Source organism: Ornithorhynchus anatinus, chromosome X2 (genome assembly GCF_004115215.2).
Source record: "Ornithorhynchus anatinus isolate Pmale09 chromosome X2, mOrnAna1.pri.v4, whole genome shotgun sequence".
In the NCBI taxonomy this organism is placed as follows: domain Eukaryota; kingdom Metazoa; phylum Chordata; class Mammalia; order Monotremata; family Ornithorhynchidae; genus Ornithorhynchus; species Ornithorhynchus anatinus.
The window spans coordinates 19,423,848-19,442,515 of record NC_041750.1 but is presented as its reverse complement, the minus strand read 5'-3'; the positions used below and the strand labels follow the sequence as shown (position 1 = coordinate 19,442,515).

The window sequence follows — 18,668 nt, the reverse complement described above, 5'->3', positions numbered from 1 at the left end:
ATAAATTCCACTGATCAACTGATTACTGTCAATTTAAATCTCATTTCAGGTCAGTGCAAAGCTAACTATTGCTGCTGAAACAGAACTGAAAATCAACAGTGCCCGTGAAGAGTATCGGGCTGTGGCCGAGAGAGGCAGCGTCCTTTATTTTATCATTGTGGAGATGGGTCTTGTGGATGTGATGTATCAAACATCCTTGGGTCAATTCTTGGGCCTTTTTGATCTCTCGATGGAAAGATCCCCCAAAGCCCAGATCACTGCCAAACGAATTGCCAACATAATTCAGCACCTCACCTTTGGGGTATTCAAGTATACTGTGAGAGGACTTTATGGAAATCATCGATTCCTCTTCACATTACTCATGGCATTGAAGATCGACTTGCAGGCTCAGAAAATTTCTCACACTGGCTTTCAAACACTTATCAAAGGTAGAGTTATTTCTGTCCCAGGCTTTATCGATTCTGGAGAATTCCCCTGCTGGCTGGTTTGTGCTTTGATCTGTTTCTGGAATGTGAAATAATGCTTAGGTAATCAGTAAATTATAGATGAATGTTGCATTTCTTCTTTTTGGTTCTGCTGATGACTGAGTTTTGGTGGTCCCAAGTCAGCTGGATGGTTAATAATCATACTAATTATTATTAGTGGTATTGTGATATTTGTTAAGGGCTTAATATGTGCCAAATCTAGCCCTGGCCCCTCATGGGGCTCACAGTCTAAGGGGGAGCAAAAGCAGGTATTGAATCCCCATTTTACGGATGAGGAAATGGAGCCACAGAAAAATGAAGTGACTTTCCCAAGGTCTACAGCAAAAAAATGGGGAAGGCTGGATTAAGTTCCCTGACTCCCAAGTCTGTGCTTGCTCTTTCCACTACTGCCACCCTGGTTCTCAAGAATGACAGAAATCACTTCTGTTTGAATTCTAACTTGGGTTTAGTGAATTTTCTTCATCCTTCCTAGCTGGGCCATCCCCATTCCCACAGATTTTCTGGACCCTCTGGACCCTCTCCCTACCTCACCCGGCTATCTTCCCACAACCCACAAGCCTCAGGATCTATTTTTGAAACTTTTTGTTTTTTGGGGCTCTGATACAGTGGACCTTGCTGCTGCTGATGCTGCTGCTGCTTCTGCCACAGCTGCTGTTACTGTTACCTCTCCTCTAAGAGGCCTTCCCTGACGAAGCCCTCTTTTCTTCCACTCCCTTTTGCATCACCCTGACTTGCACCCTTTATTCATCCCTGCTCCCAGTCCCACAGTACTTATGTACATATCTCTAATTTTACTTTTTTGCATTAAGTTCTGTCTCCCCCTCTAGACAGTAAGAATAGATCTGTTATATTGTTATAATATATTCTTCCAAGTTCTTAGTACAGTGCTCTGCACACAGTAAGTGCTCAATGATTACAATTGACTGACTGACTCCCTGGCCCCTTCTACACCAGGCAGTCCAGGGCCATAAGGTTGGGGAGGTCAAGGCTGAACAGAGGGGAGCGTGCAATGCCTTGGAAGAGGGGGCTTGGAGGTGGAAGGTGTTTGAGGAAAGAAGGGCTTGATGGAGAAGATCTGAGGCTCTTCTCAGCCCTACCCTTCCTTCACTGCCACTGGCACCTGCTCTCTCCAATCCCACAGGCCCCACCCATCCCTGGCCTCAGCCCTTCAACTCTGTGGCTGCAGGTGGGGAAATGAAGTAGATTCCAAGGAAAGATGCACGCTGGAAGACCTGACGAGAAAGGGAGATGAATTCAGGGACCATGCCCTAAACGATGGAATACCATGGAAAAAAGAAGGAGATAGGGCACATAAGGGCACTATGGGGAAGGCACAGACATAGCTTTGCAATGCTCGTTGGGAAAGAAGTCCAAGCTGTAACTTCAGAGGCTCTTGGGAAAGCAAAAGCTGATACACTGAAGGGAATCTCTTCTAACAACATACCACAGCTGTCCCTTCTTTTTCTTTCCCCAGGTGGGGCGACTCTGGATCTCCGCTGTGTTGAACCCAAACCAAAAAAGTGGATCCTTGACATCACCTGGCTCAATCTGGTGCAGTTGTCCAGTCTTGGCCCCTTCAAGCAACTTCTGGCCCAAATTGCAAGTAACGACAAAGCTTGGAAGACCTGGTTTGATAAAGAGGCTCCAACAGAGTTTCCACTTCCAGATGGATATGAAGCTTTGTTGGACACATTCCACAAACTGCTACTCATCCGCAGCTGGTGTCCTGACCACACCATTGCTCAGGTGAAAAGCAGGAAGGTGTTCTTGGAAAGACAGGGTAATTTTAGGGCTCAGTATATATGAAACTGGAAATATAATGAAAGCCTGAGACATCCTGAATAATGCTTACTAGAGCCTCAATTTATTTGGAATGTAAGCACTAACAACCACATACACCCAGATGCACACTCGTATCCCCTCCCAGGCAGGCACATACACATGCACCCAATACCATACTCACTTACATCCACAGACACAAAGTCCCAAACACACACAACTATATCCACACAGATATCATCACAAGCACAACCATGTACCTACTGAAACATACTCACAAGCACACATTACTGTATGCACACAGTCATCATCCTAAGCACATACAACCACTATGTGCACCCAGACATCATCACAAGCACTTTCAACCACACAACACAGAAACCCACTCACAAACATAAACAACCATGTACACAAGAACATACAACCACATTCACATGGAAGCATACTAACAAGCTGTACCTGTAGCTATTTGCTTGCACCTCACATTCACTCTATCATCAGATCTGAATGAAGGGAACTGCAAGCCAGGCAGGGATGTACAGGGACAAGGCTCATCCCACTCTGCAGTGGGTCTTGTGGTCCCCTCATTCTCTTTTTCTCTTTCTCGCTTTCTATTCCTCTTTTCTTCTCTCTTTTTCTCTTCTGGTTTATCTTTCCCACTCCTGTTTTCTCTTTCTCTCTATTTCTCTCACACTTTTTGTTACTTTTTATCTTTCTCTTTTTCGCTCCTTCTCCTGACATTTTTCTTTCCTTCTTTCTTTCCACCCCACCTCCTCTTTTGTTTCAATTTGTAGATTGACTCATTGCATATTAACTGCTCTGAGGTTTCTGTGCAAAAAGGTTGCAGACCCCTACTCTAGGGGGTTAGGTTGGTGATCTGGGAAACATAAAATTGGGGGAATGGCAATGCTCCAGTCAACTATGGGCTCTCCGGAGACTAAAATTGGGTAGTTGAGGCCACTGGGAGATTGTTTGAGGGGACTCTACCCTGGAGACAAACTGGGGGTGTTTTTCTCTATTCTTGTAGGCCCAACACTATATCGCAGAGTCCTTGGGAGACAAATATGTGGAAGGATTTGTTCTGGACTTGGAAGAAATATGGGCTGAGAGTGACTGCCGGACCCCTTTGACTTGCTTTTTGTCTACTGGTTCAGATCCTACAGAAAACATAGAGTGTCTTGCAAAGTCTAAGGTACAGTAACAGGTCCTTAGGAGTGGAGAGGACTCTTTGCACTGCCCCACCACTGCTTGGACTAGAATGGGCACCCAAGAATCACCCCATATGCTGCCATATTCCCCTGTCCTGACCCTCAGCACCCTGCAGCAGTTTGAGAACCATCCACTGGGCCTGAGAGTGAAGAGAGGATTCTGTTCACATTATGGGTGACTGGCTAGGCTATCATTGGTCCGGGCATTCCCACTTCCCTCAATTTCCCCAGCCTAAGTTTCTGGTGAACACCAAAACTGTGAACTTGAATACTGAATAGAGTGATGATGAAGGGAGGGTGTTTTGTCTCGCTGCCTGCCCTCTTACCCCCGTGGTTCAGTGGTTTGTGTTTCTGATTTTCTCCAGAATACAGTTTGCCGAGCTATCTCAATGGGCCAGGGACAGGATGTACATGCCAGGCGCTTACTGAGTCAGAGCATGCACGATGGGGGCTGGATCCTGTTGCAGAACTGCCACCTGGGCCTGGATTTCCTAGATGAGTTACTGGAGACGGTCACCACAGCTGAAACCATGAACCAAGGCTTCAGGGTCTGGATCACTACAGAGGTTCATCCAAAATTTCCTATTAATCTTCTGCAGTCCTCGATCAAGTTCACCAATGAACCACCTCAAGGTATAAACATCTGTTCTTTTTTTATTATATATAGTATTTGTTAAGCGCTTACTGTGTGACAGGCACTGTACTAAGCATTGGGGTAGGTACAAGCTGAACAGGTTGGACACAGTCCATGTCTCACATGGGATTCACAGTCTTAATCCTCATTATACAGATGAGGTAATTGAGGCACAGAGAAGTTAAGTAAAACAAATGACTTGGGCAAGTCACTTAACTTGTCTGTGCCTCAGTTGCCTCATCTGTAAAATGGGGATTAAGACTTGTGAGCCTCATGTAGGACATGGATGGTGTCCAAGCTGTTCAGCTTGTATCTACCCCCAGAAGTTAGCACAGTGCCTGGCACATAGTGCTTAAAAAATATCATAAAAATGTCACTTGCCCAAAGGTCACACAGCAGACAAGTGGCAGAACTGAGATTAGAACCCACTCCTCACAATCCTCCAGTGGTTGCTCATCTACCTCCGTATCAAACCGAACTCCTTACCACTGGTTTTACAGCACTCAATCATCTTGCCCCCTCCTTTCATACCTCACTGATTTTCTACTATAATCCAGCCTGCTAACCTCACTCCTCTAACTCCAACCTACTCACTGTATCTTGAGCTCACCTATTTCTCCTTCAACTCCTCACCCACGTCCTCCCTCTGGCCGGGAGCTCCCTTCCCCTTTATATTCGACAAACCACCACCTTCCCCGCCTTCAAAGCCTTATTAAAATTACAACTCCTCCAAGAGGCCTTCTCCAACTAACCCCTCATTTCCCCTACTTCTTCTCCCTTCTGTGTCACCTATGAACTTGGATCTGTACTCTTTAAGCACTTGATATATACTCCACCCTTAACCCTCACAGCACTTATGTACATATCCATAATTTATTTTAATGTTCATCTTCCCCTCTAGCCTGCAAGCTCCTTGTGGGCAGGGAATGTGTCTAGCAACTCTGTTGTATTGTTCTCTCCCAAGTGCTTAGTATGGTGCTCGGCACCCATTAAGTGCTCAATAAATACCATTGATTGATTGATTCGAACATAACACAGAAACCAAAAGGCCTTCAATAAACAAGTATTATATTCATTCCCTTCTAAATCTAGCAGATTTTGAGTACTTATTAGCCATGCGATCAACAATGCAAGCTTAATGGTCAATAAAAATAAAATTCAATGCTGTTAAAAATAGTTTTGTCTTTCCATTCTGTGCTCCAGGGGTCAAAGCTGGTCTCAAACGAACATATTCAGCTCTTACCCAGGATCAACTAGAAATGAGCAGCCTTCCCCAGTGGAGACCACTTCTCTTCGCTGTGGCCTTTCTTCATACAGCTGTTCAGGTGATCGACATAGATTTCTCTGACTTCTCATTGCAGAGTATGCACAGGGCCCCCAAGCATGAATTTCATCAGGGGAAACTGGGCACTCAGGAAATAGATTTGCTTCAAAATGAACAGAAATTGGAGTCCATTCCTCCTCCTTGGGCCAGGTCATATGTTTGCAAGGCTAGGCTTCCAGCAGCATCTGCCCCACCAACTCCTCTCCTCTAGGAAGGAACTGCTTGGTGCCCAGAACTGGCCAAGCAAAAGAAGAAATGGGCAGCAGCCACTTGAGAAGCAGCGTGGCCTAGTGCAAAAAACATGGGCCTGGGAGTCCGAGGATCTGGGTTTTAATCCCATCTCCACCATGCATCTTCTGCGTGACCTTGAGAGAGTCATTTAACTTCCTTGTACCTTAGTTTCCTCATCTTCATAGTGGGGATTCAATATCTGTTCTCCCTCCTGCTTAGACTGCGAGCCCCATGTGGGACAGGGACTGTGTGGAACCTGATGATTTTGTATCTACCTTAATAATAATGTTGGTATTTGTTAAGCACTTACTATGTGCTGAGCACTGTTCTAAGCGCGGGGGGAGATACAGGGTCATCAGGTTGTCCCACGTGAGGCTCACAGTCTTCATCCCCATTTTCCAGATGAGGGAACTGAGGCCCAGAGAAGTGTGGTGACTTGCCCACAGTCACACAGCTGACAAGTGGCCGAGCTGGGATTGGAACCCATGACCTCTGACTGCTAAACCCGGGCTCTTTCCACTGAGCCACGCTGCTTACCTTAGTGCTTAGTACAGTGCTTGGCACATAACAAGCACTTAACAATTACCCCTACTATTATTATTATTGTTACTTCTACACTGGAAAGAAGCTCCCTGCCCTGCCCTCAGCCCCCTCCTTCCCCCCACCCCCCACAAGGAGATGAAAGAAGACAGGAGAAGAGGTGAGGGAATTCCTGACATCTGAAGGCAACAGGGATAGTAGTAGTAGTAGCAGCCATAGTAGCCACAGTAATAGTAGTAGTCAGTCAGTTGTATTTATTGAGTGCTTACTCTGTGCAGAGCACTGTATGAAGCATTTGGAGAGTATAATATAACAATATAATAGACACATTCCCTACCCACAACGAGCTTACAGTCTCGAGGGAAGTAGTACAGTCTAGAGGGAAGTAGTATTTATTAAGTGCTTACTGTATCCAGAGCAATGGAAAAGACTACACAGGTAGGAATTAGACCCAGAATAGGCTAAAGAATGGGATGGGATGTGGAAGTTGTGATAACTATGTGAAAAGTTGGCCAGGCCGGTGGTTGTGCTAATCCAGCCGTCTTCGTGCATTGTCCAGTCCATCTCGGTCTGGGTAATCCAAGGTCTGTCATTGGTAAAAATTACTAGCAACAATAATAATAATAATTGTGGTATTTTTTTAAGAGTTTACTATGTGCCGAGCACTGTAGTAAACATTGAGTTGGCTGTGGTCATCTGAATCCACTATTCCTGGCACACACAGAACCCTCGATCCCTTTATTGTCTGAATTTTCTGGAAAGATATGAATTCCGTGCAATCTTAGAGCATTTTTTTGAGGGACCTCTGGACACCCTATTTGCTCCAGAGCCTTTGTGACCCTGTCCTAGGTCAGCATCTGAACCACGGAACTCAGGGGCAGGCCAGCTGAAAACCAGACTATCCAGTAAAATGCCAGAATCACCTCTGTGCCTTTTGCCATAATCAAGATGAAATGTCCATTAGAGCTATTTGAGGCCAGGGACCATGTCTTTTACTTCTGTCAAATGTCTTCAAGTGCCTAGTGTCCCTAGCTTGCCTTTAATGTGGGAGTGTTGCATTCTTGCTGAGCCCCACATTAAGGAAAACTTAGGCTGTAGTGCTCACCCCAGGTCTGGTGCTAGCATGTACATATAACCGATTCTTCCCTCACCAGTTTTTAGCCATAGTTTTCTGGCTCAGAGCAGTTTGGGTGGGGACTTACTTTGACTTACTCATTCCATTCTGAACAGACTGTACCCCAACTCCTCTTCCACCCTGCATTGTTGCACATCCCAGAGTTGTGGGGCCTCAGCCTTAGTTCTGGAAGTGCCTGCCTGAAAGGAGTCCTTCACCCCATGCAGAGCTGTCTTGGTCACATCTTCCCCTGCCCATGAAGGCTGGCTTCCTGGCCATGCAGAGATAGAATTTGGGGTCCCTGCTGGGAAACATTTTACTGGGTGGCCCCTCCCGGGCTACCTGCTGTAGGAACCGAGCGGTCTCTGCACCAGGTGCTCTCAGGCAAACCCTCTATTCTGCAGACCTTGCAGGGGTCACCCCATTGTGAACCACCCAGGAACCTGTGTGGTCTTAGCCCTGGACTTGAGTCTGCTGGCCACCCTCCTGAGGACGACTCAGGGCGAGGCCCTGATCCCGGATACCGGCCTTGGTCCTCTGCTACTTTGTCGGCTGGGAGTGGGGCCTTCTTTATTCATTCATTCAGTCGTATTTGCTGAGCACTTACTGTGTGCAGAGCACTGAACTAAGTTCTCAGGAGATTACAATACAACAGTACAATCTTTACCCTCTGCCGGGGGTGGTTCTGCCCTCAGTGGCTTCTTTAGTCCCTTTAACTGGCAGGGCTTTTTCACTCTGTTTACCCTGACTTCAATCTGTCACAAGACTGTACTCATTCTCCCATCTCAACTACCTTGCTTCTTCCGCTCTTATCTGCTCAGGAGCTGAATTCACCTGGGCAAAGTCCATGCACCATTTCTGGTAGTTAGAGGTCTTGGATCGCTTCCTAGCTATCAGTTCCTTATGTCCCAAACCCTCTCCTCCCCGAGACTTTCCCATCACAGGGCTCTGTACACAGTCAGCACTCAGTAAATATGATTGAATGAGCGAATCCCAGTTGACAAAATGCCCACCCTCCCCATCTCTCAAGCTGGCAACCTTGGTATTATCCTTCTTATTCTCAATATGCTTCTCTTTCCACTCCATATTTAGTCAGTCACCAAATTTTGTTGGTTCTTCTGCTGCGTTATCTCCAGAACCCACCCCTCCTTCCCCATCCAAATTGCCACCCCCCAGTCCAGGCGCTTTTCATATCTTGTCTCAACTGCTACATCAGCCTCCCCACAGGGCTCAGTCTTAATGCCCATTTTACAGATGAGCTAATTGGGCAAATCACTTAACTTCTCCCTGCCTCATTCCCTTCTTAGCAGACCATCCCCCAACTCCATATATATAAATATATGTAAAATGGTATTTGTTAAGCACTTACTCTATGCCAAACAAGCACATAGCTAGCTTGTGGGTGGACACAAGCAAATCAGGTTGGACCCAGTCCCTGTCCCCCGTGAGGCTCACAGTCTCAATCCCCATTTTACAAATGAGGCAACTGAAGCACAGAGAAGTAAAGCGACTTTCCCAAGGTCACACAGCAGACATGTGGCAGAGCCAGGATTAGAACCCATGATGTTTTGACTCCCAGGCCCACACTGTATCCACTAAGCCATGCTGCTTCTCCTCCTCCCCTCTCTATCTAGTCCATTCTTCAATCCACAAGCCGGATCAATTTTCTAAAACATCATTCTTCACATGTCTCCCCACTCCTCCTCAAAAATCTCCAGTGGTGGCCCATTCTTCTCTTCACCAAGGAAAAATTCCCAACCACTGGCTTTTAGGTACTCAATCAGCTCTCTCCTTCCTACTTTGCTTTGAGCCTCTCTCCCTCTACTCCATTCCAGCCCACACATTCCATTCCTCTCAAGCCAACCTACTCACTGTGCCTCATTCTAATCTCTCCCATCGTTGACCGCTTGCTCCTTCCCTCCCCGCTGCCTGGAACTCCCTCCCCTTCACATCTGGCAGACCACTGCTCTCCCCACCTTCAAGGTCCTTCTAAAACTACCTCTTCAGGAGCCTCACCTTCTTCCATTATATCCTCCCCAACAGCTACTTTAGCACTTCCATGAAACCTAAACCCCAAGGGTACTTATCCCACCACACCCACCCACTGAGACACTTTTGTCCATATCTTTATACTCTCCTTCCCCCTACCTGTAATTTATTTTAGTGTCTGCCTCCCCTGCTGCTCCTCAAGGTCAGGGATCGTGTCCATCCTCTAGTGTACTCTCCCAGTATCTTAGTCTAGTGCCCTGCTCAGAGTGGAGAAAGCAGGAGCTTGGGAGCTAGAGCACCTGGGTTCTAATCCCAGCTCCACCACTTGCCCGCTATGTTATCTTGGATGAATCACTTAATTTCTCTGTGCCTCAGTTTCCTCAACTACAAAATAGGGATTTACTACTTAAAAATAATAATAGTAATGGTTTAGTAGTAATAGTATAGTTATAGTATAGTAATAATAGTATTTGTTAAGCACTTACTATGTGCCAAGCACTGTTCTAAGGTAATCTAGGTTGGACACAGTCCGTGTCCCACATGGGGCTCACAGTCTTAATCCCCAGTCTACAGATGAGCTGAGGACTGGAGAAGTGAAGTGACTTGCCCAAGGTCACACAGAAGACAAGTGGCAGAGCGGAATTAGAACCCACATCCTCTGACTCCCAAGCCCATGCTCTGGCCGCTACTTGTTCTCCCTCCTACTTAGACTGTGAACCCCATATGGGACAGCGGCTGTATCCAACCTGATTAACTTGTACCTATCCCAACCACTTAGAACAGTGCTTGACACACAGTAAGTTTTTAACAAATTCCATTTTAAAAAAAGCACTCATTGACCACTATTGAATGACTGAGGTGACTCATGGAGTCCCCTTAAGTCATGGCTCCAGGTACTGCTGTTCCTCTTAGAGTTTCACTAGCTGCAGAGGAAGTCTGGGAGTCAGAAGGACCTGGGTTCTAATCCCAGGTCTGCCACTTGTGGGCTGTGTGACCTTGGGCAAGTCATTTAACTTCTCTGGGCCTCAGTTACCACATCTGTACAGTGGGGATTAAGACTATGCACCCCACATGTGACAGGGGCTGTGTCCCACCTGATCAGTTTGTATCTACCCCAGAGCTTAGCGCAGTGCCTGGCACATAGTAAGTGCTTAAAAAATACCATTTTTTTTAAAAAAAAGGAGTGAACTCACATTCATAGCAAGTCTCCCACCTTCTGCTCAAGTGCTTTGATGGTGCTTTGCTGTCTTTCCTCCTATGGGATACCTTCCATCTGACATTATTTTGGACTAAGTGGGCCTTCTTCATGCCAGAATGACTGCGACTATTTCTAGCCAGGTTGAACACAGTCCATGTCCCACACAGGGCTCGCAGTCTTAATCCCCATTTTACAGATGAGGTAACTGAGGCACATAGAAGTTAAGTGACTTGCCCAAAGTCACACAGCCAAGGGGCAGAGCTGGAATTAGAACCCAGGTCTTTTTGAGTCTCAGGCCCTGTGCTTTATCCAGTAGGCCACGCTGCTTCTCCCTTTGCTTGACCTGTTTTCAAATGCATGTTAGATTTGATCACGTGTAGGTAGATTCCAGAATTTAGCCTCTGCTGCCACCCAGTAGCTATTTCTGGTATCTCACCTCTGCTCGGAATTTCTCAGCCAGTCATTAACTCTGGGCTCCCGCAGACGAGTAGACCACATCAAGAACTTCCTTTAAAAAGCCACAGCGCCCCATACCATTTATCGTCGTCCCTAGGGTGGCCCCAGCAGCACTCCCAAATTCCAGATAAGGAAATGCATGTACTGTCTTGCCGTTCATCTGGACCGCATCATAACCGAACAATTATTCTCCCCTGCTTCAAAGCCTTATCGAAGACACATCTCCTCCAAGAGACCTGCCATGACAGCCCTCATTTCCTTTTTTCCCACTCCCTTCAGCATTGCCCTGTTTTGGTCCATTTATTCTCACCACCACCCCAGTCCCATAGCTCTTATGTACATATCGGTTATTCTTTTATTTAAATAAATGCCTGTCTCCCCCTCTAGACTGTAAACTCATTTGGGCAGGGAATGTGTCTGTTGTGTTGTACGTGTCTGTTGTGTTGTACTCTCCCAAGCTCTTCGCACAGTAAGCCCTCAATAAGAATGGTAGTTTGATTGTTAACATGATGATGTCATTTTGCAGCAGTATAGGGATATTGTGCGATCCTTACATGTTCCTCCACAGAGACTCCTGAATCCCCCACTTGCTCCAGAACTTTTGCATTCTCCTCCCAGGTCAGTGTGAAGTCTAGCACAGTGTCCAAGCTGCAGAGCACAGAAAGGACATAAAAACTTCCAGTTCCATATCAGTTCCAGACAGGGGGCAGGTCAGCTGTAAACCACTGACTAGTAGAAAGTTAGACAATTAGCCACCCTAATAGCAACTTTAAAGAGCGAAGATGGCCGGAGCCTTGTCTCGGACAAGGATGGAATCTGGAGGACCTGGCCATGCTTTGGCCCGGCCTTCAACTATCAACAATGAGCCCCAGCTAAACATCAATGAAGAAAGATAAGACTCATCTCAACAGCCACAAGAAACAGTGTCATGCCTGGCCCTGATGGCACACCTGGTGCGATCTATAAGCATGAATGGGACACATGACTTAATCATGTACTCGAGTTTTTCCCCAACATATGGAACAATGAGCAGATGTCATAGAGTGGCATTGAGCCAGCCATGCTCTCTCCTCGGGCCTCCAAGACCCACGGCACATTGCACTCTGGGAAACCGCTGCCTAGGGTTAAGGGTGCAATCTCTGACAGCAGAACAAAATGGTTCCGGATGCCCATCTCAGTAGCAGCAGGCACCGCTGTACCCCCCTCTATTTTATACCCTGTTGTAGCACGAGCGCTGCCTCTGGTCCTGTGCTTCTGCCGTAGAAGGAAATTCAGGCACCATGCTGACTTCCATGGTTAAAATTTACCATCATTAGCTTTTTTTTCCCCTATGGTACTTGTTAAACACTTACTATATGTCAAGCACTGTTCTTAGTGCTGGGGTAGAAACAAGTCAATCAGGTTGGGCACAGTCCCTGTCCCACATGGCGCTCCCAGTCCAAGTAGGAGGGAGAACAAGTATTGAATCCCTGTTCTTCAGCTGAGGAAATTGAGGCACAGAGAAGCTCAGTGACTTGCCCAAGTTCATACAGCAGGCAGGTGGCAGAGCTGTGATTAGAATCCTCCGATTCCCAGGCCCGCGCTCTTTCCATTAGACCATGCTGCTTCTCTCCTGGGGGAGAAACTCTGATCTGAATTCACTGACCTGTGACTCTTGTGAAAATTGTTCCTTATAGGAAAGAAGGAAGTTTGGTCCATTGGGTTGGAACATTCCCTATGAATTCAACTCAGCTGACTTTGCAGCTAGCGTGCAGTTTATCCAGAACCACTTGGACAGCATTAACCCTAAACACGGCGTGGATTGGAGCTGTGTCCGCTACATGTTGGGAGAGGTGCAGTATGGGGGTCGGGTGACTGATGACAACGACAAGATCCTGCTCTGCACCTTTGCTAGAGTGTGGTTTGGAGAGGACATGTTTACTGCCGCGTTCTCCTTCTTCAAAGGCTATGGCATCCCACAAGGCCAAGCCACTGAAGACTACCTTCAGTATATAGAGCAGCTGCCTTCGGTGGATTCACCAGAGGTAATCCCTGCCCCCTTCCACACCCACTTTCCCATCTTCCCCAGCCGTCTCTCAAGATATCTCCCATACCATTTCAAAATCTACCAGCTCTACCTGTATCTCTGACCCCATCCTCTCTCGCCTTCTAAAGACATTCTCACTCACCCTTCTTTCCTCCCTGACCGCCATCCTCCAAAATTCCTTCTCTGGTGGCTCTCCCTCTCTGCCTTTAAACACACTCTCATCTCCCCTGTACTAAAAAACCTTATCTGCCCCAAATTCCCACTCTTATTCCTGTCCAAATTATTTGGATGGGTTGTGTACCCCCACTACCCGCCACCCCCCTTATTCTCCTACAGCTCCCTTCTTGCCCTGTGACAATCTGGCTTCCTCCCTCTTCACTCAAATGTAACTGCTCCCACTAAGGCCACCAGTGACACCCTCCTTGCCTTGACTCTACCCTATTTTTATTCTCCTTAAGCTCTTGGCTGTGTTTGAACTGTAGACCATTCCCTTTTCCTGGAAACACTATATCTTTCTTTCCCCAATTCAAGTCTCTCATGGTTTCCCTCTCTGGCCACTCTTTCTTGGTCAATCTTGCTGACCTCCCTAAAGCCCAACTCTCTCCTAAATCAATTAAAATTCTATATACCATAGAGACTTTCACAATTCTTTCCAGAACCCCGAAGTTCAGATTTGGGGTGTTGTGCCTCACCACCTCCCAACTCCTCCAGCTACTTCACCCCCGTCTGCTCCCTGACCAGAAGGATTTGCTGGGTCTCCTCCTGGTCCTTCATCTTCCATGCTTCTTCCTGCTTCCCGTCTCCACATTCTTATGGACACAGTCGGAGACAAGGGTGTAAGGGAAATAGGGTTGTAAGGGACAGAATGCCGGAACAACAGTCAGTCAATTGTATTTATTGAGCGCTTACTGTGTGCAGAGCGCTGTACTAAGGGTTTGGGAGAGTACAACATAACAGAATTGGTTTCCTGCCCAAAATGAGCTTTCAGTCTAGAGGGGGAGGCAGACCTTAATGTAAATAAATAAATTATGGATATGGACATTAGTGCTGTGGGGCTAAGATGGGGAGGGAGGGGGGAAATAAAGGGTGCAAATCCAAGTGTAAGGGCAAACTTCAGACCTTCTCCTTAGAGAAACTGGGGGATGGGAATGTGGTGGAGTTGGGAGCCAAGAGGGAGATGGAGAATAGGGGGTGGGGACCCCTGATAACAACATTGGGAGATATTTCTTATTTGGTTTCTCTAGGTCCCAAGGTCAGATTTTATGGTTAGAAGCGAATCTTCCCAGGAGTGTGTTCCTCCTGTGCTCACCCCAGCATGGCTTCCTTTTAAGGTCTTCGGCCTCCACCCCAACGCAGACATAACCCACCAGACGAACATGGCCAACGAGTCACTGAGCACGATTGTGAGCATCCAGCCCAAGGACAGCAGTGCAGGGGGAGGGGAGGCCAGAGAAGCCACCGTGCGCCGCCTCGCTGACGATATGCTGAAGAAGTTGCCCCCTGACTATGTCACCCACGAGGTAAAGTCTCCATTCCCAGGGGCACAAAAACCCATGGGGGCCTAGCACTGCTCATCCCTCAGGGCACGCAACCCCTGAGCCAGCCCCGAGCTTCTGACGGCAGCCAGAGTTGGACTTGTAAAGGTCTTCCTGGGCCCAGGGGAAGCAGAGACTACAAGAACGTGTCTGCTTCTCCCCATCACATTCCCAGCTCCAAGGGGCTGCAGGGTCTCCAGCAGGGACCCAGGCTCATAAGAGAAGTAGTTGGCTTAGTGGAAAGAGCACGGGCTTGGAAGTCAGAGGTTGTGGGTTCTAATCCTGACTCCGCCTCTAATCAGCTCTATGACTTTGGGCAAGTCACTTAACTTCTCTGTGCCTCAGTTACCTCATCTGAAAAATGGGGATTAAGACTGTGAACTCCACCTGGGACAACCTGATTACCTTGCATCTACCCCAGTGCTTAGAACTGTGCTTGGCACATAGTAAGTGCTTAACAAATGCCATTATTCCAGCGCTTAGAACAATGCTTGGCACATAGTAAGTGCTTAACAAATACCAACATTATTAGTATTCCCCTGCAGCTCTAGGACCGTGTCTCACCCCCAGAGACCCCCTCAACCTTCCTGCTCACATTTCTCTGCGTCATTGGCTCTTCCAAACACCACTCACAGCCCCCGGCCTCCTAGGCAACACAATGGGGGCCTCCGGGGATTCTGCCTCAGCTCTGGATGCCCAGAAGCCAAGGATGGGGGAGGGTGTGTCCACTAGCTGGAACTCAGAGGCCAACTCCCCAACAAAAGATTTGGTTTCTCCACTTCCAGCTGAAGGCCCGACTGCAGGCACTGGGGAGTGCTCAGCCCCAGACCATATTCTTGTGGCAGGAGATCAGCCGCCTGCAGCTCGTCATCTCACGCGTCCGTGCAACCTTATCTGACCTCCAGCTGGCCATTGATGGTAAGTGGGGACACCCCCACAGCCCCCATTCATTCATTCAGTTGTATTTATTGAGCGCTTACTGTGTGCAGAGTACCGTATTAAGTGTTTGGGAGAGTACAATATAACAGTAAACAGACACATTCCCTGCCCACAAATTTACGATCTAGAGATGAGCTTACAGTCTAGAATTTACAGTCTAGAGATGAGCTTACGGTGAGCCCATTTGGAAGGGACAGAGAAGAGAAGGTCCCCTGGGAGCAGAGCCGAAGGGGGAATGGTTACCGGGGCATAATTTGGGGAAGAGTATCCTAGAGGGCCATGTGGCCAAAGAGTGGAGCCTCCTATTCAGAGAGAGAGGGAAGGGGATAGCGAGAGAAGAGAGGGAGAGAGAGGAAAAAATAGAGGAGCCAGGAGAGAGCAGAAGGCACTCCCCTTCCCAGCTCTCGGTCACTGTGCCTAGCTGGGGACTGAAGCAGCAGCGACGGCATCCAGCTCAAGACTAGTGGGTTGGATGCACACAAATCCTGAGGGGACAGGGTGGGTATCAAATTGATTTCGGGGTGCAGACCCAAGTGATAGGCAACACAGAGGGAGAGAGAACTGGGTTGGGGAGATGTGAGGTTCATCAGGAAAGGCTTCCTGGAAGAGATGTGATATCAGCAGGGCTTTGAAGGTGGGGAGAGTGTTGGTCTGTCTGATACGAAGGGGGTGGGAGTTCCAGGTCAGAGGGAGGGTGTGAGCCAGAAGTCACTGGTGAGAGAGACGAGATTGAGGTTCAATGAGTAGGTTGGCACTTGAGGAGTGAATTGAGAGGGTTGGCTGTTCCTGAGCAGAGGCTTTGAGGAGACTGTGATAATCAGAGTCCAAAACAGAAACAGTGGCAGGCATTTTAAATAGCGAACATGAAACTGCAACCCAGGACGGGCTTCGTGTGCATACAAACGTGGTTGGCACCATGGGTCCTTCCTTGTCCTTTTCAGCCTCCCGTGACTCCTTCATCCATGGTGCCATGTGTAAATTCATGAAGGACTGTAAAGTCACACCCATACCTAAGTCTACAGCTAAACCTTCTCAGATCAGTGTATTGGTACACCCATATTTGAAGAATCTATCAATGGGATTTTTAGTGTGCAGAGCATTGTACTAGGCTCTCGGGAGAGTACAATACAAGGAAGTTTGTAGACATGTTCCTTGCCCACAAGAAATTAGTCTATTTTAGAGCCCTGGCACTGAGGTGTCTGGTCTTCATCACACAGAGATGGCCCAGAGAACAGTGCTAAGCACTTAGTACAGTGCTCTGCACACAGTAAGCGCTCAATAAATACGATTGAATGAATGAACCGAAAAGGAAATTGGTGTCTTGGAAAGTAATGCCATTCATAAAAATACTCAGAGACAAGAGAAGCAGCATGGCTTAATAGATAGAGCACAGACCTGAGTTCTAATACCAGCTCTGCCACGTCTGCTGTGTGACCTTGGGCAAATCACTAAACTTCTCTGTGCCTCAGTTACCTCATCTGTAAAATGGGAATTGAGAGTATGCGCCCCATGTGGGACAGAGACTGTGTCCAGCCTGATTAACTTGAATCTACCAGTGCTTAGAACAGTGCTTGGCACTTAACCAGTACCATGATTATTATTATTATTATTGTTAAGACAGAAACAGAAAATTTTTCATATTAGATATGCTGTAACTACTGATCATCTGCTAAAATATTTTGGCTGTATTGTTACTGGTCAAGAAGTGATCAGACTTTTGGCAATAACTTTGATTTAACATGATCCACAATGACAACAAGTTATTTTGAGACCAAATGTAGTTTGGAATCAATCAACCAACCTATGGTATTTATTAAGTGCTTATGGTGTGCCAAGCACTGTACTAAGCCTTTGGGAGTGTACAATACAACCGAGTTGGTGGACACATTCCCTATGCTCAACATGCTTACAGTCTGGAAGTGGGAGGAGACAGACATTAATATAAATAAGTTATGGGTATGTACATAAGTGCTGTGGGGCTGAGGGTGGGGTGAGTACCAAGGGCCCAAAAGGTACAGATCCAAGCACGAGTCGAGTCTGCAAGCTGGAAAGGTTCTTGGGTTTGTAATTCACTTTCATTTTATCTTTCAGGAACAATCATCATGTCTGAAGATCTTCGAGGTGCTTTGGACCATCTGTACGATGCCAGAATTCCCGAAATATGGCTCAGGATTTCCTGGGAATCAGCTACCCTGGGATTTTGGTTTACAGAACTAGTTGAGAGAAACCAGCAGTTCCAAACCTGGTTACTGGGAGGACGCCCCTGCCAGTTCTGGATGGCAGGATTCTTTAATCCCCAAGTAAGCCCCCCTCCTATCTCCCCTTGCTGGCAGCTGGTGGTTTGGTTTGGGGATAAATGCTTCAGGAAGGGGAGCACCATGGGGTCAAGACTCCAGCAAAACTTCACCGGCTTCCATCCCGGTAGCTGCAAGACATCATCATCATCATCATAACTGTGGTATTTGTTAAGCACTGTACTAAGTGCTGGGGAAAATACAAGGTAATTGGATTGGACACAGTCCCTGTACCACATAGGGTTCACAGTCTTAATCTCCATTTTGCCGATGAGGTAAGTGAGGCCCAGAGAAGTGAAGTGACTTACTCAAAGTCACACAGCAGACAAGCAGCAGAGTTGGGATTAGACCGCAGGTTCTCCTGACTTCCAGGCCCGTGTTCTATCCATTAGGCCACGTTGTTTCATTTGGCTGACTCCCAGAGGGGATGACTGGGGAATGGAGGAGTACCAGAACAGAGAGTCCAGCCATCTAGCAGGACAGCCCTTCCAGTCAGGCCAGGAAGAGCCCAAGGAAAGCAGCCAGTCGAACAAGCTGGGTGGCTGAGCTTTCTGGGGTTTGCCGCTCCTCAGAGTCCCCCCCCGCCTTTTTTCTTTCCTCCTCTCCTTTCCCCCTCTCTCCTGCTCTCTTTCTTCTCCTACCCATATTTTCTCTTCCCTCTATTTCCCCCACACACGTACACTTTTTTCTCTCCCTGTTAAAACCCTTTCCCCTTAGTGCTCCACCCCAGGTTTGAAAGTTCAAAATGCAAAGTGGCATCCTTAATCATGTCCCACTTCAGCCTGTCTTTGCAGGCTGAAGAACTGTAACTTCTCCAATCTTTCTTCATTTAGAAGCTGCTCTGTCCCCCTGATCACCTGGACCAAGCTAAAGATTCACTAAGCCTTTTTACTCTGTCCCCTTCCTCCGCAAATGC

The 18,668-nt window shown here is 47.4% G+C and overlaps 1 protein-coding gene across 3 annotated transcripts in view; it reads left to right on the top strand.

Moving 5' to 3' along the window:
* LOC100083401 (dynein heavy chain 5, axonemal-like) overlaps nucleotides 1-18,668 on the top strand; it is a 116,822-nt gene that overhangs the window by 95,227 nt on the left and 2,927 nt on the right. For all 3 annotated transcript variants that reach the window (XM_029053083.2, XM_029053085.2, XM_029053086.2), the window contains 9 exons: nucleotides 50-428; nucleotides 1,960-2,231; nucleotides 3,292-3,456; nucleotides 3,838-4,105; nucleotides 5,310-5,431; nucleotides 12,635-12,982; nucleotides 14,316-14,504; nucleotides 15,305-15,437; nucleotides 17,550-17,758. In XM_029053083.2, the coding sequence (XP_028908916.2) occupies nucleotides 50-428; nucleotides 1,960-2,231; nucleotides 3,292-3,456; nucleotides 3,838-4,105; nucleotides 5,310-5,431; nucleotides 12,635-12,982; nucleotides 14,316-14,504; nucleotides 15,305-15,437; nucleotides 17,550-17,758 (2,085 nt within the window). The remainder of the gene's footprint in view (nucleotides 1-49; nucleotides 429-1,959; nucleotides 2,232-3,291; nucleotides 3,457-3,837; nucleotides 4,106-5,309; nucleotides 5,432-12,634; nucleotides 12,983-14,315; nucleotides 14,505-15,304; nucleotides 15,438-17,549; nucleotides 17,759-18,668) is intronic.